The following is a 20899-nucleotide window of genomic DNA, read 5'->3' as shown; positions in this document are numbered from 1 at the left end:
CAACATCAACAGTGGGTAATAATATTCTGTCCATTGCCGTGTGTGTAAATAAAATCCATTCGTCCAAAAAAACCCTTACCATTGCTTCTTTTTTAAAAATATAGACCTTTTATTGTCTCAGAGCAAATAGGAACACGTACGCCAACTTGGTTTAGGGTAACAAAAACGGAGTGCGCAGAACAACAAAAACAGCAACTCTGGACTCGGGCCGTTTTTGCAGCCATTCCTAGGATAGTCGGGGCCACATTCGGTGGCACAAAGCTGCCCGTTTGCCTCCAAGTTCCTGGCAAAGCTACCAATGGCAACCTGGAAGAGGCTTTGGACCCGTCTTCTCCGAATCCGAAGCAGAGGAGGAGGAGGGAGGGCACGCCGATGCGCACCTATGGCTATGGCAGCAATCTCTAGCCAAAGTGTTGTATGTTATGAGGGATAGTGTGGGTCAGTTTGGGGGGTCTGGAGCCCTTTCCCATGATCCCAGCCAGAACACTGGTTGTTTTTTTCCTTCCAGAATTGAAATGAGCCTGGAAGGGGGTAAAAGCAACCCAGGGAAAAAGGTCCAAGTTGAGCACCCCTAATCCAGAAATCCAAAAACCTCCTTAAAATTATGCTGCCAGCTGCCCGCTTTTGCCTTTGAGGCGGCGGTGCTAGCACTCCTGCTCCTTCATCTATAAGAATCATGGAAGGGAAACCAAGGGCTGTCCAATCCAACCTCATTCTGCCATGCAGGAACTCTCAATCCAAGCCCTCCCTTTAACAGACGGCCATCCAGCCTCTGTTTAAAAGCCTCCAAAGGAGGAAATGCCACCAAGCTCTGAGGCAGCATCTTCCATCGTCCAACAGCTCTTACTGTCAATACGCTTTGGTGGATCTCCTACTGCAGCTTGCCTCCATTGATCCATGTTCTAGTCTCTGGAGTAGCAGGAAACAAGCTTGCTCCATCCTCAAATATGGCATCCCTCCAAATATTTAAACAGGGCTACCATATCACCTCTGAACCTTCTCTTCTCCAGACTAAACATAGCCAGCTACTCCTCAGAGGGTTTGTTTTCCAGACCTTCCACCATTTTTGTTGTCCTTCTCTGGACAACTTTCCAGCTTGTCCCCATCCTTCTTGAATTATGGTGCCCAGAACTGGACACAGGATTGTCCCAGGAAGCAGAACACTCTCCAGCCTCACATCTCATAAACCACGCAAGTAGCGAACGAATGAGAAGCGAGTTTGGAGAGGTAGAAGGAGCAGAAGCACCACTGCCACTCTGAAAGTGGAAGCGGCCAGTTGGAAGAAGGGCATGAGGCTGGAGAAAGACTGAGCATCTGTGAAATGGCGGTCATCTAAGTGTAGCGTTCGGCATGAATCTACGCTTCCCATTTCACTGATCCTTATGTCTATCTCTCCAGCCTGAGAAAACAGTACAGCTATATATTATGCTACTTGGGTATTTCAAAACCTGAAAAAATTCCAACTCTGAGACACATCTGGTTGCAAACATTTTGGCTTTTGTGGATTGAACCCATGAAAACTCATAGGATCATAGACTCATCCTAAAATAAATCAGTTAGTCTTCAAGATGCTGCCAGATTCCCGCCTCCCTTTTCCCTTTTTACGCTGCGACAGATAAACATGATTGTCTCTCAGAAATCTTGCGTGACGCATTTTATGCATTTCCACTGTAGCCACAGATTCAACCATCTGCGACTTGAATCTACTAAAAAGGTTTCTTCGCCCTCCCAGAAAGTAAATCTTGATTTTGCCATGTTATAAAAGCTTATATATAAAAAAGGTCCCATTGCATATAATGGGACCTGAGCATCCACAGATTTTGCTATCTGTGATCTGTGTGTGTCCTGGGACCAAATCCTGGGACTGTAACTGCTAACTTAGTACATTTTTTAAAAGTAGCTTTCCAAGCTCTCTTTATGTCTGAGTAAGTCTAATGTGGTTCCAGACAACTGCAAAAGAAGGGTGGTTTTGTTTTGTTTTGGTGGTGCTTCCATCACATAAGCACCAGCCTGGTTCTATACTAAGCACACAATACCTGCAGCCTCCATACACATCATGGCCTTGCTTGGAAAGATGGTCCAGCTGGGACCCACAGGTCTGGGGTAGAGCACATGCTTTGCATGCAGAAGGTCCCAGGTTCCATCCTTGACACTGCCAAGCGGGGCTGAAATGAACCTTGGAGGGTTGCTGCCACTGGTGGTAGCAATATATGGCTGGATGAACTGAAAAGAAGGGAGCTCCCTATGTTATGCCTCTTGGGATTTTATAGGATGCTCTTTGGTTTTTGCTGGAAAAAGAACTATGCAGGGGAAACATATTGGGGAAATGTCAACCAACTAGCCAGCCAGCTTTTTGTGAACAGCGGATTGAGTGTGGGACTACAACTCTGGAGATCAGTGATCGAATTCCCACTCAGTTATGGAAACCCACTGGGCAACCCTGGGCAAATCGCACACTCTCAACCCTAGAAAACCCCATGATAGGGTCCCCATATGTCAGATACAACTTGAAGGCTGGACCATCTTCTGGCATCTTTCCCTGACCTTTCCAAGCAAGACCATGATGTGTATGGAGGCTGCAGGTATTGTGTGCTTAGTACAGAACCAGGCTGGTGCTTGTGTGATGTAAGCACCACCAAAAAAACCCCATCCACAAAAGGAGGCCTCCCTATTTTTTGCATCAATACGCCTGTCAAAGAATGTGGGGAATTAGGGGCAAAGGTTGTGGGTATCTGCTCAGTACACGATAACAGTAGATGCGCTCTTGGTTTGCATGAAGAAGAGCAGAACACACAGCCAAAACCCTGGTCTGAGAAGACCAGAGAAGATGACCAGGACAGGTGAACACTTTCACAGTCCACTCTGCTATGCCCCTTACACTAACACACACTTGTGTGCGATACTGTATCAGCACACCACACAGAGAACAAAGAGAGATACCTTTTAACTGGACAAGGCTTTTGATCATATACAAATGTATGTGAAAAAAAGTCTTGAGGTGGCATTTAAAGCCACCCGTTTCTGGCGCCTCTAATTAGAAAGGACCTCAGTCTTCATAGGAGGGAAGCAGAGATGCCTCTTTGAGGTGACAGATGAAGGACAAGGGATCAGGAGCAGAATTCAATAGGAAGAGCTCCCATGGAAACCCATACTAAAAACAAGGGGAATTCTGTGTGGACCCCAAGAAAAATGAGAACGCACATTTCAAATGCGCCCTATGAACACTTCAGTCTGTACCTCGATTGCAGTTCACTTTGCCTAGGAAAGGTCTATGACAACTCGCTGGAATTGGGATGAGAGCTTCATGGTAAACAACACGAAAAGCAGAGGACTAAACGGAGGCGTTGGTGGCAAAAAAAGGTATGGCTTAACTTCCTTCTGCCACTCCCTTTGCTTCTCAAGGAGAGCGGCAAGTGATTAAGTACCCTGAGAACCAGTGATAACAAACAAGGGGTGACGGGACCCCAACTGGCTTAAAGGGCCAGGGGTTTTGTGGGGCCAAACTGCTCCACACCGAAGCGCTGGCGTGGGTGGATGCAGTCAACCTATCAGAGAACCAATCTACGATCATAAATAGAGCGAGGCAACTAGCCGACAGCCAGGGGCGCATGCCGCTTGGGCAAAGAAGAGAGACCGGGTGTAGCCATCATCACCTGCAAAGACACCCTCGGGGGAAGAAGAGATCCATGTCATCGCTTGGCGTATGTTCTGCCAGTGCTTTTATTTAAGCCTCCGCGTGGAGTGGGGATCTTGCTTCCGACCGAAGGGGAGCGAAGCTTCACGGCTGTTGGCCCGGATCGGTTGAGCGGCGCGGCGGATCTGCCTGGAAAGCAGAAGAGGAGCAGTGGGGTCTGAATTGAGGAAGAGAGGCTGTAGGGTGTCCCTGTTTGGAATCTAATGGGGGATTTTAATGGGGCTTGTGAGTTTTTATTTGAGGACTGGAGGGGATGCGGGAGGCAAGTGGTCCCAACTCACTGCCAAATATTGCGGTGGTTTGGGTTACTTTGAAATATCTTTGACTGATTCTGTGATCAAGCTCCAGATGTTCTCCATCATATTTCATTGCTTTGTCCATTGTATATCATTCCGAGGGGGAAAATTGCTAAGAAGGTTATTGGAAATGAATATTTGTTTGGATGGGTTATCAGTGGAATACTTATTAGAAGATAGGAACCCACATATTACCAGGTTAATGGCCAATTTTCTGGCAGAGGCAACAAGAGTATGGCTTAAATTTTAATAACGATCCTGAGGTTTTATTGTAAATGCATGTTTTTTTCTATGCCCAATAAAGGTTGACTGACTGACTGATTCTGTTTTATAGAAGAGGAGGTTTTGGGGGATGCAAAATGCCACCCCTCAAGCCTTGCACTCTCCCCATTCCTGCATTATCCTTGGCCATTTTGAGTGGGGCGGTTACAATGTGCAGAATGGAGGCCTTACCGGTGACGGACTGCGATGGCAAGCTCTTGTTCAAGATCTGGGTCCGCCTCAGGTTCATGCGACAGCCATCTTTGCCCATGAGGTGCACCTTCCAGGCCTGTGGGAGAGGAGTGGAATGAGTGGAGGAGAAGGTAAGAAGGGGTCAGACCTTTTGCATGGATGAGAAAGTGAAGCGGAGGGGAGACACCACAAGACAGGACTGAGTCACACACTTTGCATTTCTTTAACACTATAGATCAGTGGTGGAGAACCTTTTAGAGACCGAGTGCCCAAACTGCAACCCAAACCCCACTTATTTATCACAAAGTGCCATGTACCTCTGGATTTCTAATGGCAAACTCTAGTGAAGTCTGTGTTGGGACAATTGTGCGTATGCTCACAGAGAGGGCTCTGAGTGCCACCTCTGGCACAGGTGTCATAGGTTTGCCATCACTGCTATGGGTTAAGGGAGCTCCCGCTTTCTGTAATAGATAGTGAGATGCAATGGCACAGTTCTGGACCAGGGAATATTCCAATTCTAGCCCACATGGAATTATGAAACTCCCTGGGTGACCTTAGCCCAGTCCTTCTCTCTCAGCCTCATCTACTTCACAGGGTTGTTGTGAGAATAGGAACGGGGATAAGGAGCGCCACATAAGCTGCCTTAAGCTCCTTAGTGGAAAGGCAGAACATAAATGTAATTACCAGATATCTTTATTTATACATTCACTTTATAGCCTGTCTTTCTCCCCAAACTCACATCACTCTGGTTAAGGGTCCCCTGTCTTTGGCTGGCTGAGGATAGAGGATGATCCTCTCTGAATGGGAAAAGGGCCCTTCCAAGGTGTGGCTAATTCCCTCCCTCTGACTCTAAGGCCTGTTACAGACTGCCAAAATAAAGCTGCTTGGGTCTCTTTGGAGGTATGCTGTTTAAATGATGCATGCATCCTAAGAATCTGGAAGCTGCACCAAAGCTGCACTCCAGTGCTTAGGAATGGAGTGTGGCTTTGGCGCGACCTCTGGACTCTTAGGACCCAAACATCATTTAAATAGCATACCTCCAAAGAGACCCGAAGCAGCTTTATTTTGGCAGTCTGTAACATGCCTAAGAGACACACCAGGGGAAGGACATCCCATGCAAAGCCCACTGTTTCTGCACAAAAGCTGTGCTAAAGGGAAGGCAACCCAAGGCCTCTCTCACCTCTTCTCCTGGAGTGAAGTTCTCGTGGCACAAGGGACAACGGTTGGCCACCTTTTCAGGTTTGGCAGCTGGCAGGAAGAAAGGCAGAAGTCAGACAGAGGTGGGACACTGTGGGCATCTTTTTCTTTTTCAATTTGTGCTGATTTGTGTATGAAACAAGGTGGCTGCCATTCCTGCATCCTCATCAGTGGTAAAGGATAAGGTAAGGGCAGTCATTCACCTGCCCCTTTTCTACATCCTCCCATATCTGAGCTTGGCAAAATTGCCTTTTCTTTTACACTGAATTCCCTAGCCAGCATTGGCTGCTCCAGGATTCTGGGAACTGTTGTACAAAAGAAGCGGCTTGGACAGGTCGCCATCCCACACAATGAGACTGTGGTCGGTCTTGCTCTCCTTATCCTTCTACAAGTAGCAACTGTGTCACTTCTTTAAAGTCAGTGCAAGGAGTCAAGACAAGAAACTTCAGGTAAGCCAGCAGGTTGAATAAATACACTTGGATGCGACACTTTTATGGGGGACCGGTCTATGGGAAAGGCTCAGCAATTAATCGCTAAACCACAATACGGCAACCCAGAAGCTGGCTCTGTTTGCTTGTGGGTTAGAAGAGGGGAATTCTGCATATGCTCAAGAGGTCCCCCTCCGAATGTCTTGGCTAAGGTATTACATGACAGATCTTATTTTTGCAAAGAGTGCACATAGGCCTGTTACAGAGTGCCAAAATAAAGCTGTTTCGGGTCTCTTTGGAGGTATGCTATTTAAATGATGCATGGGTCCTAAGAGTCCGGAGGTCGCGCCAAAGCCACACTCCATTCCTAAGCACTGGAGTGCAGCTTTTGGTGCAGCTTCCAGATTCTTAGGATGCATGCATCATTTAAACAGCATACCTCCAAAGAGACCCCAAGCAGCTTTATTTTGGCAGTCTGTAACAGGCCATAGTCTCCTGTTGGGCCCACTGTTTGTGTCCCAAACTAACCCAGAAACAATATCTCTTTTTAAAATCTCCCCGTTTCCTGCTGAAGTAAGCATCAAGACAGCAGGTTTTAGTGGATGGCAACAAGACAGAACTCTCATCTCAATTTCAGGTAAGTAAACCTGCCTTCGTCCCAAACCCTGTCTGTTTCTTGGCACCAAGTCTGCCAAGGCACACTTACGGTTGCAGGCCTTCCCCTTGATGTGGCGGGGCAGCTCATCCTTTGGAAGGGCTTCACAGCAGCGTGGGCACTTGCCAAAATTGTCCCTCTTGTCACACTCGGTCAGCAAGTGCTCCGTCAGGCTGGCGATTTCAACAACCTGCGCCAGGGAAAGGGAGGAGGATCTGGGTCTGAGAGGAGACCTGAGCAGACCTGGCCTCCTGGTTGTAAACAAAGGTTTTGCTAAACTCCTATCTGGAATAGGGAAAAGGTGCAAATGGCAGTGGCACTTGTATACAGTCAAAGAGAAAAGGGGACAGCCCTGCCTAGAGGTGCAGAGGCAGTAAATCTGACCAAGACATGGGATTGGTGGCAGATCGATTTCTGTAATGAAATCAAGAGGGCAACAAGCTCACTACATAAGCAGCGAAGAAGTTTTTATGCCCTGGCATATGTAGAAATATTCATGGTAACCCTGGCAAAAGCGGAAGGTCTCACCTGCTTGCAGAAATCACATCTGGTTAGCATGAGGCAGCGCTTCCAATAGTGGAGATCCAAGCCTTCCTCTGTGAAAGATTCATCTCTTTCCCCACAGAAGATGCAAAGGCTGGAATGGGGGAGAAGAAGCAAGGGCAGAGATAAAGGTAAAGGGACAGCTGGGCTCAATGCAGTCTGTGCTCCATCTATCTCAATACTGCCTAAAAGAGGGATGAACATCAGACCCAGGGGCCACATCTGGTTCCCACATAGGCCACAGCCCCATGTCATACCTTCACTGGAAGACTTCCCAGCATCCCTAACCCTAAGGCAATTTTTGTCTGATTTAGGACAAAATAGGACTGGGGCAGGAATGGGGTTTGGGTGCAGATGCAACAGGAGGGCTGTTCTGGTGGATCTAAAGATGGCAGTGTACATACTAGTAAGCTCAAAGCTGGACTGATGCAATTTGCTGTACCTTAGGCTACCTCTGTAGCCAAGTTTGGAAACGTCAATTAGTTCGACTCTTCCCCAATTAAAAGAAAGGATGGTTTTGACCACTATTATTTCACAGTATGTTCCCTGGGGTAAATCCTGGCAGGCAATTTTTGCACTTACTTGTCAAGGTAATTTGTGACAGAGGAATGATCATCTGCAACGTCCGTAGGCTGTGGGGCTTTTAAGATGTCAACTTTCGGAAAGAAAAGAAAAGAAGGCTAGACCATTAAATAACTTGACCAGGGAATAAAGAACGTGTAATAAAGAACCTGGGACACTATACCACTGTCTCTGGATATGTAAGACTGTCAAAAACTATTGGATAGATGTATGAGGTGTAATAAATTCAATCCTCCAAAGAAAATTAAAACTTAGACCAGAAACATTTTTATTAAATATGGGGGAAGAGGACTTAGATAAAGAGTATGGAAAAAGTCTTCATTATTTAATAACAATGGTGGGAATAGCACTGACTCAAAAATGGAAAGCAAAAAGCCCCCCAATTATTAAAATATATGATGCAATAGAAATGGACAAATTAATGGCACTTCTTAGAAATCAGTTGAAAAATGAAGGGAAAAAAGAATGGAGTAAGACCTTGGAATGATTAGATAAAGAATGGAGGAAGACCGCTACTGTTAGTTATCACTAGTTCGACTTGAGACTTAAATAAAGGTGCGTTAATAAGGTTATAAAGAATTGAGAAAAGATATGAGGAAAGTTAAATGAGAAAAGAGACATAAGGTAAAGGACTTAAAATATATTAATTTTTTGAAACTATAGTAAAATAGAATAGAGGTCTATAAAATCACAGATAAATAGGGCTTAAAATAGACACTTTTTATTTGATTCTGAAAAGGGGATATTATAGAGTTACACAAATGAATGATAAATCTAAAGCTAACAATATGTATAGCATTAAGCTCAAAATAGAATAGCTAAAAATTTAAATCTGCTTCTTATTATAGGCTAAAATTCACATGGAAAATGGAGAAAAAAGGTCTGTATTAATATCAACTGACCCGGCATAAAAGGAAAGAAGCCAAGGATGATTGGAAAGAGAATGTTTGGGAGAGGTATGAGTTGGGAAAAGGAAGGTGAACAGCAGGTTTAAGTATGTTGCAGAAGGTGAGGGTAAGTTGATGGATGGCAGGAAGGAAAGTTAGTGGAAGAAAGAGAGAGAGAGAGAGTCGATGGAGAAGAAGTAGAGAGAATAGGAATGAGAGTGAGGAGATGAAGGGAGAAGTGAGGTTTGGTTATGAAAGAGAGGTTGAGGGAAAGGAAGGAAGGCTAAAAAGAGTATAATAAGGTGGAATGAGAGAAACTAGGCAAGAAAGAAGGAAGAAAGAACCAGGAAGATATTCAAACTTGACCTATATTAGTACGAATATTTAAGGGTTAATAATACTGGCAGTTTCATGATGCAGCAAAATGAATTACCTGACAAGAGGATGACAGATATATATATATATATATATATATATATATATATATGGTGAAATGAAATTAACAGTATGACTTATACAAAATTGTTGTATAATATTAATTTAAGTTTGCACATTTGCCAGTATTTCTCTAATAATTTTTGTTTGTTAAAAACCAATAATACTCATCACATTCTGGATCAATCTGAAGACTGTATAAATGTTTTTAATTTTCAACATTTGTTTTCAATTAAAAAATAAAAAACCTGACCTTCCCCTATGAAAATGTCACCTATTTGGAGGAGAGGGCATGGGAGCGCAAGGCAATAACTCTCATGAGGAGAAACTGCTATCATCCCAACACTCAAATTAAAGTCTGGAAAAAGGCCGGTTCTGATCTGTCTTGGAGTTCCAGTTTCTTCCTGGGACAAACAAAAGAAAATTGCAGGTCTGCTGCTTTTAAAATATGGCTTCTATAAGGCCATGAGATCCCCCTTTTCTTGAAGTTATGTCCCTGCGCTCTATAGTGGCCCCTTTCTTAGAGCACATAGTTTGGGGTATTTTGCTCTGGAACATCTAAGTTCCACAAAGCACCAGAAATATTGGTAACATCTTCTATGAGAGTCTATCATTAAAAAACAACAACAGCAGCCTACCTGGATTCTTGGATTTCTGAAAATCGGCCTCTTTCTCCTACAAGAAAAGGAAAGTATAAGTATTTTAAAGTTTAATTAATGTCATAATCTTTAATGAGGAGTTAATTAATCTATTTTACAGATTATGTAGAAAACTTAATTTATTATTTATTGTATTCCATTTATAGCCCGCTTTTCTCCCACCAAGGAACGCTTCCCCTCCGCTCCCATGTGCGTGAGTTGCGCACAACATCAAAACTGCCCCAAATGTTCCTAAGATCCGGGTACCTTTGCTGCCTGAGTTTCTGTCTGCATCTCCTTCAGAGCAGCCAGCTGACCTTGCAAAACTTTGATTTCATCCTTTTTCTGTCTTTCGGCTTCTTCTGAGGCTGCCTTCTTCTGCGCCTATCAAAGGACACATATGCATATGCAACATGCTCCAGAGTCATGGGGTTCTGGGTCAATGCCATGAATTGGGTGGACTTCCCCATCTTTTGGAATGGCAATGTCTGGAATATTGCCATTGCAATTGGTTTAGGATTAGGAAATATTACGGGCCCCACCCCTGGAGACACTTAAACAAAAAGAGCAAGAGCTTAAAAGCTCACCAAATAACAAAAAGATTCAACAAGACTGGCAAGGTATAAGGAACAAAATACACCAAAATTAAATACCTGAAATAGCAAATAAGGCCTGTTACAGACTGCCAAAATAAAGCTGCTTCGGGTCTCTTTGGAGGTATGCTATTTAAATGATCCATGGGTCCTAAGAGTCCGGAGGTTGCACCAAAGCCACACTCCATTCCTAAGCACTGGAGTGCAGCTTTGGTGCAGCTTCCGGATTCCCAGGGTGCATGCATCACTTAAACAGCATACCTCCAAAGAGACCCCAAGCAGCTTTATTTTGGCAGTCTGTAAGAGGCCTAAGATGAAATACATAAAACACTATCACTTGGAGCGTGCTAATAAAATAGGCAAATGGCTAGCATCTAAACTAAAAAGCGAAAGGGAGAGAAATGCAATAATTAAATTGAACAAAGAGGAAAAAGAATACAGTGAACAGAGTGAACTAAGACAAATAATTGCAGATGACTTCCAACAACTTTACTCAGCAGGAAAAACAACCCAGAAAAAGGATAAGGCAATACAAGATTCCTAAGAAAAGAACAAACAAATGCCTTCAGCATCTTAGCTCCATTGACCGCCTGGTTTTTGGACTCTTCCCTTTCTTCCCCCATTTTTGTTGCATCCTGATGGCTCCCCAACCCCAAAACAAATGTTGGGGCTTTGCCTGCACTTACCCTCATCTCAGACTCCGTGGGCTTGCCGTCTATTTTAGCGAACCCGTCGAAAAGTGTCTTGTACAGAACGTTCTTCCGGGTGTTGGCGTCGTCAGGAGGGAGGTAATCCAGGATGATGGCTCGGTGCTGGCGGTACATGTCCAAGATCACCCGGAGGGCTGTTTCGCGGACCTCGTAGACCCGGTGCTCCAGGCCGCCTGTGGCAAACTGAGAGCAAAGGAAGAGGAACAGTCTTGAAAGGTGATAGGGCTGGCCTGAGAGCATTTGCTGTCTTGGTTAGGTTAGGCTGGAGAGTTACTGTGGTGTAGGTGTTTGAGCAATGGACCCTGGGAGACCAGGGTTGAAATCCCCGCTCAGCCATGGAAACCCACTTGGCCAAGTCATACACCCTCAGAATCACAGGGAGACTATGGCCCCATACAGACAGGCCAAAATAAAGCTGCTTCGGATCACTTTGGAGCTATGCTTTTTAAATGATGCATGCATACTAAGAGTCTGGAAGCTGCGCCAAACTTGCACTCCAGTCCTTAGGACTGGAGCATGGCTTTGGCATGGCTTCTGGCGTCTTAGGATGCATGCATCATTTAAATAGCATACCTCCAAAGTGATTCGAAGCAGCTTTATTTTGGCCTGTCTGTATGGGGCCAAAGTCTTGCCAAGAAAATCCCATGGTAGGGTCACCATGAGTTGCGAAAAACTTTAAGACACACAACAACAACAACAACAAAACTTTAGGCTGACAGATGGCAAATGTTTCTCACTGGTTTATACAATACCACTTAGGACCACTCAAAGAGGGCTTGGCTCCTGCAGATGTGTATGTCTGTGCCTCCAATTGCCTGTTGACCTATGGCAACCCCATTAACTTCACAGGATTTTCTTAGGCAAGGAAAAATCAGAGCTGGTTTCACCAGTTCCTTCTTCTGAAATAGAGCCACAGCACCTGCGATCCCTTGATGGCTATCCATTTTACAGAAGCCTCTTTCTATGCATGCCAGTTAGAGGCACAACAATTTCTGGAAACAATTTAAGATTGCTTGGGTTCAAGTGGAATGTGAAGATGGGATACACTTCAAACCCTTGAAGGGAGAGGTTCTGCTCTGTGACTCAAACCCTATGATGATTTATCCCATGATAAAAACCAACAGGGGCAAAGGAAACACAGCAGCTTAGTCCCCTACGCGCATGACGTTGTCAATGGTGAAGCCGGTGTTATCCGTCCCAAGATCTTTTAGCAACCGTTCCACTAATTCCACCTGGCTCATTGCGAGATGCGTTGGAGAATTTGGCTTCAGGGGATGCACCAGGTGAGCAGGGATGATCTGAAGGGGCCTTACTTCATTACAGAGGGCCATCTCCTGGGAAGAGAAATGTCACCTTTTAAAAATCCGTTGTAAGCAGCCTTGAAATCCCAACTAAGAAAAAGCGATGAATGAATGAATGAATAAATAACATGGGGATATATATGACACAGCAGCATAATGACATAACAGTTAAACAATTCTCCATGGCTGAAACTGGACAGCAAGTTGTACCTCTGCGTTTTGGAAGCAAGCTAGGAAAAGCAAACAGGAAAAGGTTCTCCTTGTTTGCCATCCAAACTCAAGTAGTGTGGTTTGCTCTGAGTTTTGGCAGCAGTTTTAAGAGCCCCGGGAGACAAATATGGCATGAAGGACACATAATAATAATAATAATAATAATAATAATAATCATCCCATCCTTCTCCTGGGGTGGCTTACAACATTAAAAAAACACACCATACAATTAAAAACATACACAAATAGTATATTAAAATAGAATTAAATGACTACAATAATTAAAACAAATTCAGTGCTAAAATCAAGTACTTCAAAAAGACTGAAATTCTTAAAATACATTAAAACAATATAATGCATGAGCCTCATTCTCGCTATAGTAGTGATGTCCAAACTCTGTCCCTCCAGGTGTCTTGGACTTCAGCTCCCAGAAGCCTCAGCCACCTTGGCCAATGGTCTGGGATGCTGGGAGCTGAAGTCCAAAACACCTGGAGGGCCAGAGTTTTGACCTCACTGCCCTATGAAGATGGATATCCGAAGAACCCTAGTATTTTGATTCCTGGATTCTTCCTCCATTTTTTCAGGTAAGTACTTTGAGCTGACAGGACTCTGAACTGATTTTATTGCCCATGGCACAATCCAGAACCATTGCAGGCTGCTGACAGAGGAGCTAAGTTGGAGCCTTCATCTCACACAGTTTCTCCGCAGGCTGACCTACCTGGATGAAGTTGGCAGCCGCTATGCGAAGGCGGGCAGAGGAGTCTCCGGTCCTGGAAAGCAGGTTGGGAAAAGTCCTCTCCACACAATGCGCGGTCTCTTGCTTCCCAAGCTTATGCGCGGGGATATACTGGGTGATGATCATTTTGAGAAGTTTTAAGGAAGCGTGGAAAACCTGCCGTACCAAACAGCAGACAAACATCAAGACACTGAAACATGTCTGCAATGACCCCCCAACTCACTGATCTGCTTTTAGAAATGAGGACCCAAGGAAAGGGGCAAGCTGTAACTCAGTGGCGGAACGCATGTTTTCAAAGAGAAGATCTCAGATTCAACTCCTGGCATCTCCAGGAAACCAATGGTGCCATAGCTAACGACCCATGGGTTTGCATTAAAAACAATGTTTTAGGGGACTGCACATGGAAGACTTGCAAACACATTAATAAACAAAACAAAACAAAACAAAACAAAACAGAAAGAAAGAAAGAAAGAAAGAAAGAAAGAAAGAAGTTAAAGGCCTACCCCTGTCACACAGACCGCATAGTTCTGGACTGTGGTCCCACTCACCGATGAGACAATGTCTTTTATGGCTCTCACTATGAGAAAGATGGCACCCCGAAGCAGGTTCTTCAGGTCTTCCTTTGGCGTACTGGGAGACACCTCCATCATCTTTTTGTAAATTGCGAGCAATGAGTCTTCCCGGTAGGACCACGTTTTGGAGTAGGCCCCAGCAACCTGCCCCAAACAAAAACATTGGGAGAGAAGCCATTGCTGACTGGGACCATCCACAGGCCCTTGCTAAGCAGTCATTTATGGGCTCCATCACCAGACTCCATCTGACCTGGGAAGCTGACCAGGGTCAGCCCTGGCAAAACTCCCTGGAATCAATCTGGCCAAGAAAACTCTAAGGTAGGGTGACCCTAAGTCAGAGTTGACATGAAGTCTCACAACAACAACAACAAATTACTCTGAAAGGTAACTTACCAGCCCTTCGCCAAACACTTCAATGGCTGTGCTGGCCTCCCTCAATGCTTTCTCCGTCAATGGCTCTGGCTCTCCCACAGTGCCACTTCTTGGCGTGTCTCCCAGGTCCTCCTCGTTCATTTCAGGATCCAGGTAAGCAACCCCTTCCTCCTGCTGCTGCTTCCGGATGGCTGGGAGAGGCCTCTCGTCGTAAGGGATGAAGTCAGCCTAGGGCAGGGAAAGGAGACGCTGTCAAACACAGGAGACATTGGCCTGTTACAGACTGCCAAAATAAAGCTGCTTCGGGTCTCTTTGGAGGTATGCTATTTAAATGATGCATGGGTCCTAAGAGTCCGGAGGTTGCGCCAAAGCCACACTCCATTCCTAAACACTGGAGTGCAGCTTCTGGATTCTTAGGACCCATGCATCATTTAAACACCAAAGAGACCCGAAGCAGCTTTATTTTGGCAGTCTGTAACAGGCCATTGGTTCCTTTCCCACTCCTTCTTTTCTTCCCCATGCACTGCAAAATAATGGGGCTGTCTCAAACTGGATTTACACTGCAGAAATAACAGTGTACAACACTACATTAACTGCCACGGCTGAATGCTATAGGAGTCTGGTATTGGTCGTTTTGTCAGATATTTAGCTTTCTCTATCAAAGAGCTCTGAAGCCTGGCTAACCCATCACACGCGAGACAAAACAAAGCTTACATTTATCTTTGGATTTCCAGATTCGGCAGAGAGAGGGGCCGCCTGGGCTGCAGGAGGAGAGGGGCTCTGGGCAAGAACCGGCTCAGGAGAAAGAGCCTCTGGCGGCTTTTCGGGAGACAAAGCCTCGGCAGCCTCCGCTTCGGTTCTGTCCCGCCGGGGAGAAAGCAGAGGCTTCTTTTGGTGAGGAGACGTGGCAGGATAAGCCAGGGGGTCAAGAGGCAAGTCGGGGGGCCGCCGGACCTGGAGGAATGAGCCATGGGAAGAAATCCTATCAAAGATTAATTATTTCCTAACGTTTAAGAAGAATCTAATACAGCTGGCCCTCCCTACCCATGGATTCTGCATCCATGGCTTGAAAACGTTACAAAATTCCAGATTGTGAAAAAACTATTACTCTTGGCCTAGAGATGGACAACTGACCCCTTGTCCCACCAAAACCTTCAGGGAGTACCATTGCCCTTGACAGTTTTGTTTTCTCCACCCTCAGACCTTTTGCGGGGGCCTTTCCTCCCAAACTGATCGCTGTTCATTTCATAAAAATGGGGTAAGTGTAGCCTGTGGCCCCTTGGCTGAGCCAATGCCTGAAGCTACCCGAACATTCGCTGGAAGAGCTCCACTGCTCAACTCCTAGTCCAATGGGCATCAAGGGTCGGGACATGTAAAGAAATGCATGTGTGACATGTACTGATGCAGACGTCACCCACCATCAGGTCCGGATCAAGGAGGTTGTGTAATTCCAGCTGCTGGTAGACTTTGAGGCGGTACTCCTCCATCTGCTGCTTCTTCTGCTTGGCCAGATCGTAGTCCTCCCTCTCGACTGCACAGCGCTTCTCCACCTCGTAGCGGCCCAGCCGCTCACCAACCTGAAATTCAAGGGCTTAGACATCACTGTTGAAGGCAAAGCAGCCTCCAGACAACTCAGGCAGCCTCATGGCACCTTCTGCTAGGTCAATTCCCTTCCAAATATCCCCACCAAGTTCTCCAGGGCAAATGAACAATGGCACAGCCATTCTCATCATGCTCTGGCAATACCTTCTGCAGGTCCGCAATGGCTTGCTTGAGTTTCTTGGCCTGATCGTAGTGTTCCTTGCGCACCGCTTCGTGTTTTTTCTCATCCAGTTTGCGAATTATCTGGGCAACCTCTGGGTCTTGGTACATGTCAAAGGCCAGATCATCCAGTGGTGAAATGGAGTCGGGCTTCCTGGGGTTGAGAGAGACAGCCACATTCAGGCGTATATATGGAAAACGCGTCAGGAGTGGCGTCAGCGTCGGGGATGAAAGTGTGGCCACATTGGAGAAGAGGGGGTCATATCATAGTTATCCTTACCCAATGTATGTTCCATCTAAGGCCGATTCGTCTGGGTTGTTTCCAAGATAATGGTCAATCAGCTTCTCTCGTGAAGCCTTTGGAAAGAGCAAGAAAAAGGCACAGGATATTTTTTGTATGAAATACCCACGGGATGTTTGCAGAGTCTTTGTTTTTATAGGACTAATTTACTGGTCTCCCACAGAGGCCCTGGGAAACCCAGCTCTGAGTGACGTTACAACCAAACCATCTCCCTGGTTTAGCCGAAACCAAAATTGGGCGTCTTCCAAATTTTCTCCAATCCCACCATTTCATGACTTACATGACTGTTGTCACTGCTGAAATCTGCAGGCTCGCCGATGATATTTATGGCTACAAGAGCAACCTTTAAAAGAGAGAGAGAGAGAGAAAAGAAAGAAAGAAAGAAAGGAGAGATGAGGAGGATCCTCTGCACCTGTTTTTAAAAAATGCATTTCTGAATCATGGCTCTTGTGAAAAGAATAATACAAACTGAGAGGAAAGGAGAGTAACCCTTTACTTTGCATAATTTCGTTATTTCAAAACTATGCTGCTTTGTTTATTTTGGTTTTGTCAACAGATTGGCAAGAATGACACTCCAAGATCTCGGAGAGGACAAGACAGAGTCACAAAGAAAAGACCCCCAGAACTACTTTAGCCAAACAAGAAGTACCACCTACAAGATAAAAAAAAGTGTTTTACCTGGCTGTACAAGTTGTACCGATTGACATAGTTTTTGTGGAAGGTCAACTTCAGGTATTGGCCAACAGCATCCACATAGACTGATTTCAGTTCTCGGGCTTTGTAGCCAGTCTTCTCATTATCCGAGAGAGAGACGTAACTGCATGGCAGAAGGAAAAACACTTCAAATACTATCTGCTAATAATGACTGCCAAGCAGCAGTGGCCTTTTGAAGCAATACAGCTCATCTAGTTACGAGCATCGTGAGCGCTAACAGGATAACTGGAGCCATGTGTCCGAAGGAGAACAACCAAAATGGTGAAGGGTCTGGAAACCATGTCCTATGAGGAAGGACTCAGGGAGCTGGGGATGTTTAGCCTGGAGAAGAGAAGGTTAAGAGGTGATGATAGCCCTGTTTAAATACTTGAAGGGATGTCATATTGAGGAGGGAGCAAGCTTGTTTTCTGCTGCTCCAGAGAATAGGACCTAGAGCAATGGATGCAAGCTCCAGGAAAAGAGATTCCAGCTCAACATTAGGAGGAACTTCCTGAGAGCAAGGGCTGTTCGACAGTGGAACATACTCCTTCCTCGGAGAATAATGGAGTCTCCTTCCTTAGAGGTCTTTAAGCAGAGGTTGGATGGCCATTTGTCAGGGATGCTTTGATTTGGATTTCCTGCATGGCAGAATGGGGTTGGACTGAATGGCCCTTGCAGTCTCTTTCAACTCTATGATTCTATAACATACTAAGCACTAAATGTTTATTATCTCAAAACAAGGGCTTCTGAAACCAAAAAATGAGGATACAGTTATGGCTTTTGCTCATGTGACACACCATGACACTTAAAAGCTTCAGATTCCTGAAAGCTATAAGGCTTTATCAATGCAAAATCCTTTCCACCTTCTTCATTTTCCTATTCGGTTTCCTTGTAGTGAGACATGGAGAGCGCATATATATATATATATATATATATATATATTAGCTTACACATTGTAAACTGCTTAGCTTAAGTGCACTGATAACCAGTACAGAAATGTACTTGCTATTGCTATATATATAAAACAATTGAACCTTAAGAGTTGGAATGCATCCCATTGAGTCCTTGTTGCCATTCTCTAAACCTGCTCTAACTTCTCCATAGCCTTTGTAAAACAAGGAGCCTAGAAGTGAAGACACTACTCCAGAAGAAGCTTGAACAGAACGGGACCATTATTTCCCTTGACTTGGAAACTCTGGAAGTACCTGGACTAATAGCCGCTGAGAACGTTACCCTCCATAGAGGTCCCCTTCTTCCTCTAAGGTCACCTCTAGTTCTGGGATGAACCTCCCAGGAGGGTCAATATGCAGAGGGATCTTCTAGTGCCTTTGAGACTAAGAAGTTGGCAGCGTGAGCTTTCCTAGACTTGAGCCTACTTTCTTGGATGCATGGGAAGCAGACTCAGGTCTATGAAACCTCACACTTCTGGCTTCTTTCTTTCAACTAGTCTCAAAGGTGCGGCAAGATCCTTTCGCATACTGATTTCCCAGACTAACACAGCTGTGTCTTCGAATTCTCTCAGGGGCACAATGTGCTTAGTGTGTTTTTAGTGGGACTAATACTTCCTTGACTCGGAAACTCGAAAGAGAGGCTTACCCCAGCCTTCGGAACCTCTCCGACTTGTACGGCGCAAAGTACTCAGGCAGGTTATCGCTGATGTAGAATTCAATTTTGCTGGAGATCATGTACTGGTGAGCCAGCAACTGCAGTTTCCGGATCCTACATCGCTCCACCATCTGCAGGACGATTTCTTGGGGATATTGGCAGAGCCTGGAATGGAAGAAAACAATAATTTTTACTTATATATCCCTCCTCTTCCAAGGATTGAAACGGGATTACATCATTAAAATAATACAATCCAATCCAAACAATCAATAAAATACTAATACTGAATTAGACATCTCAATTAGTTCCTTAAAATATCCAGTCATCAAATGGTAACCAAATCCAGGAGCAATCCTTTATATGTCATGACTTCCGGTAAACCAAGTAACATAAAAGCAGGGGGAAAACCCCATAACGGTTCCCTCTCGATGCATTTTATTCTTCACTTCAACGTGTCAAACTAGGTTTTTAAAGATGTTTAAAAATGAATAAATGATTGCTGAAGGCACAAGATGCCGCTGTGTCGCGACCTGTTGCACAATAGCTGTAGAAACGGAACCAGAGTTGTGATCAGAGCTCAGTTCTCAGGGATCCAAGTCACTTGGTATTAATGCTTTACAAATAAACATCTCTAATTCTCTGGAGGCAGATATCTCTTATGAGAAAGGAAAGGCCAATGAGCAAAAGAGGTCAGGCCCTCGCTTATCCTCAAATGTCCTCCACTTTGTGTACCTTGGTGACCTCCATCCGTTGACGGTCGGCGCGTGGACCATCAGTTCTTTTGCGCTGAAGCCATCCTCGTGTCCTGATGAACTCACAACAATAAACCCAACCTTGTGCGGCATCCTGCCCTCTTGAGCTTAACTGGAAGGAAAGGCAACGGAGGATTATTAGAAGGTAAACCGCATGCGCTGCTAAACCTTCAGGGTCTGATATTGACTGGGCGCATTGCATTGGACCAGAGAGCAGCTCCGTCTCCTCCAGAGCGAACGCCAGCCAAGAGACCAGGGGTCCCAAGCACACTTGGCAGAACGAATCCAGCTTGGGACCCCTTTAACTGCCCCGGCTCAGTGCTAGGGAATCCTGGGAACTGTCGCTTTGTGAGACACTCAGCCTTCTCTGTCAGAGAGCTGTAATGCCAGAATAAACTACAATTCCCAGGATCCTCCAGTGGTTAAAGCGGTCTCAAACTGGACTATCTCCGCAGTGTGCTTTGGATCTGATATTTGTGTTGACTGACATCTTGGTGTTTTCTTTACTGATGCTACGTATTTGTGGGTCTGTTGGTGTTCCCTGTCGCGATCCATAGGCAGAGGAGGGTGAGAAATAATAACAGTAATAGTAATAATAATAATATTTATTTACTTATTTCCCGCCTCTTCAACAAGATCGAGGCAGATTACATCAGTAGAGACCATATAATACAATGAAACAACCCCACTTTCCCCTCCCTCCTTAAAGCGACCCACAGAATAACGATAACATGATAATAGCTCTAGTAAAAACTCTAGTAAAATAACTATAGCAAAACAGTTATAATAATAATATCATTAAAATAATAATACCAATTAAATATTAATAATATCATTAAAATGATAAGAATAATGTCCTTTAATAATAATAATATAATTATAATAATGCCATTTCATTAATAATAATAATGACAAATCATTAAAATGATAATAATAATGTCATTTAATAATAACAACAACAACAACAACAACAATAATAATAAATGAGACACTTTCAAGAGAGAGAGAGAGAGAGAGAGAGAGAGGGAGGAAGGCTACATCTGCATTGGAGAAATAACTCACTTCGGCACCGCTTTAGCTGCCCTGGCTCAATGCCATGGGATTCTGGGATTTGTAGTCCTGTGAGGCCTTGAGCCTAGTCTTTCAGAGGGGTTTAGGGCCAGAATAAACTACAACTCCCAGCATGGCAGTTAAAGCAGCGTCGAAGTGGTTGGTTTCTGCAGTGTGGGCTCAGCCTCACTGTTGGGGCTGAGGATGATGGGAGATGTAGTCCAAAAGGCCTGTTTATGAAGGCAAGAGGCACCTCTAGTGGCGGGGAGTCCCCCAGGGCCCTAGGGACTCCTCTCCCCGGCTTCCCCCTGACCCCAATCCGCCCTTTCCCCCCTTCCAACCTACTTTATTCCGGCTCCATCACTAGGGCCACTAATCTCCTAGCAACCGCTTGGACGCTACTGCGCAGGCGCAAACAACGAGGAGGTGGCTGGG

General features: G+C 45.0%; 1 protein-coding gene across 4 annotated transcripts; it reads right to left on the bottom strand.

The window, feature by feature from the left end:
- Nucleotides 1-112: 112 nt before the first annotated feature.
- LOC149307854 (centrosomal protein of 104 kDa-like) lies at nt 113-20878 on the bottom strand. Of its 4 annotated transcripts, none has more exons than XM_089534518.1 (22): nt 20810-20878; nt 19395-19526; nt 18654-18827; nt 17043-17181; nt 16645-16707; nt 16344-16420; nt 16049-16217; nt 15721-15879; nt 15017-15256; nt 14324-14530; nt 13907-14074; nt 13341-13514; nt 12269-12445; nt 11088-11294; nt 10076-10192; nt 9809-9845; nt 7849-7921; nt 7252-7360; nt 6775-6913; nt 5624-5691; nt 4444-4540; nt 113-3823 (listed from the first exon to the last, which is right to left on the bottom strand). In XM_089534518.1, the coding sequence occupies exons 2-22, from the start codon at nt 19505-19507 to the stop codon at nt 3690-3692; spliced, it is 2841 nt and encodes a 946-aa protein (XP_089390644.1). In that variant the 5' UTR covers nt 19508-19526; nt 20810-20878; the 3' UTR covers nt 113-3689. The 4 variants fall into 4 exon arrangements, with proteins under 4 accessions (XP_089390644.1, XP_089390645.1, XP_089390646.1 ...); XM_089534519.1 differs by lacking the exon at nt 20810-20878 and adding an exon at nt 20477-20637; XM_089534520.1 differs by lacking the exon at nt 19395-19526 and having other exon boundaries at nt 20810-20876.
- Between the last annotated feature and the right edge of the window lie 21 nt (nt 20879-20899).

Source organism: Sceloporus occidentalis, unplaced genomic scaffold (genome assembly GCF_023333645.1).
Source record: "Sceloporus occidentalis isolate IW3139 unplaced genomic scaffold, rSceOcc1.0.p SCAF_8, whole genome shotgun sequence".
Classification (NCBI taxonomy): domain Eukaryota; kingdom Metazoa; phylum Chordata; class Lepidosauria; order Squamata; family Phrynosomatidae; genus Sceloporus; species Sceloporus occidentalis.
Note: the sequence above shows the minus strand (reverse complement) of the source record. Positions and strands in the feature narration are given on the sequence as shown.

Coding starts and splice junctions, on each gene's coding strand:
- LOC149307854 (XM_089534518.1), bottom strand. CDS start 19,507: ATGCCGCACAAGGTTGGGTTTATTGTTGTGAGTTCATCAGGACACGAG. Junction 15,880..16,048: donor CCATTGCGGACCTGCAGAAG/GTATTGCCAGAG, acceptor CTTGAATTTCAG/GTTGGTGAGCGGCTGGGCCG. Junction 3,824..4,443: donor GCCATCGCAGTCCGTCACCG/GTAAGGCCTCCA, acceptor TCTGCTTTCCAG/GCAGATCCGCCGCGCCGCTC.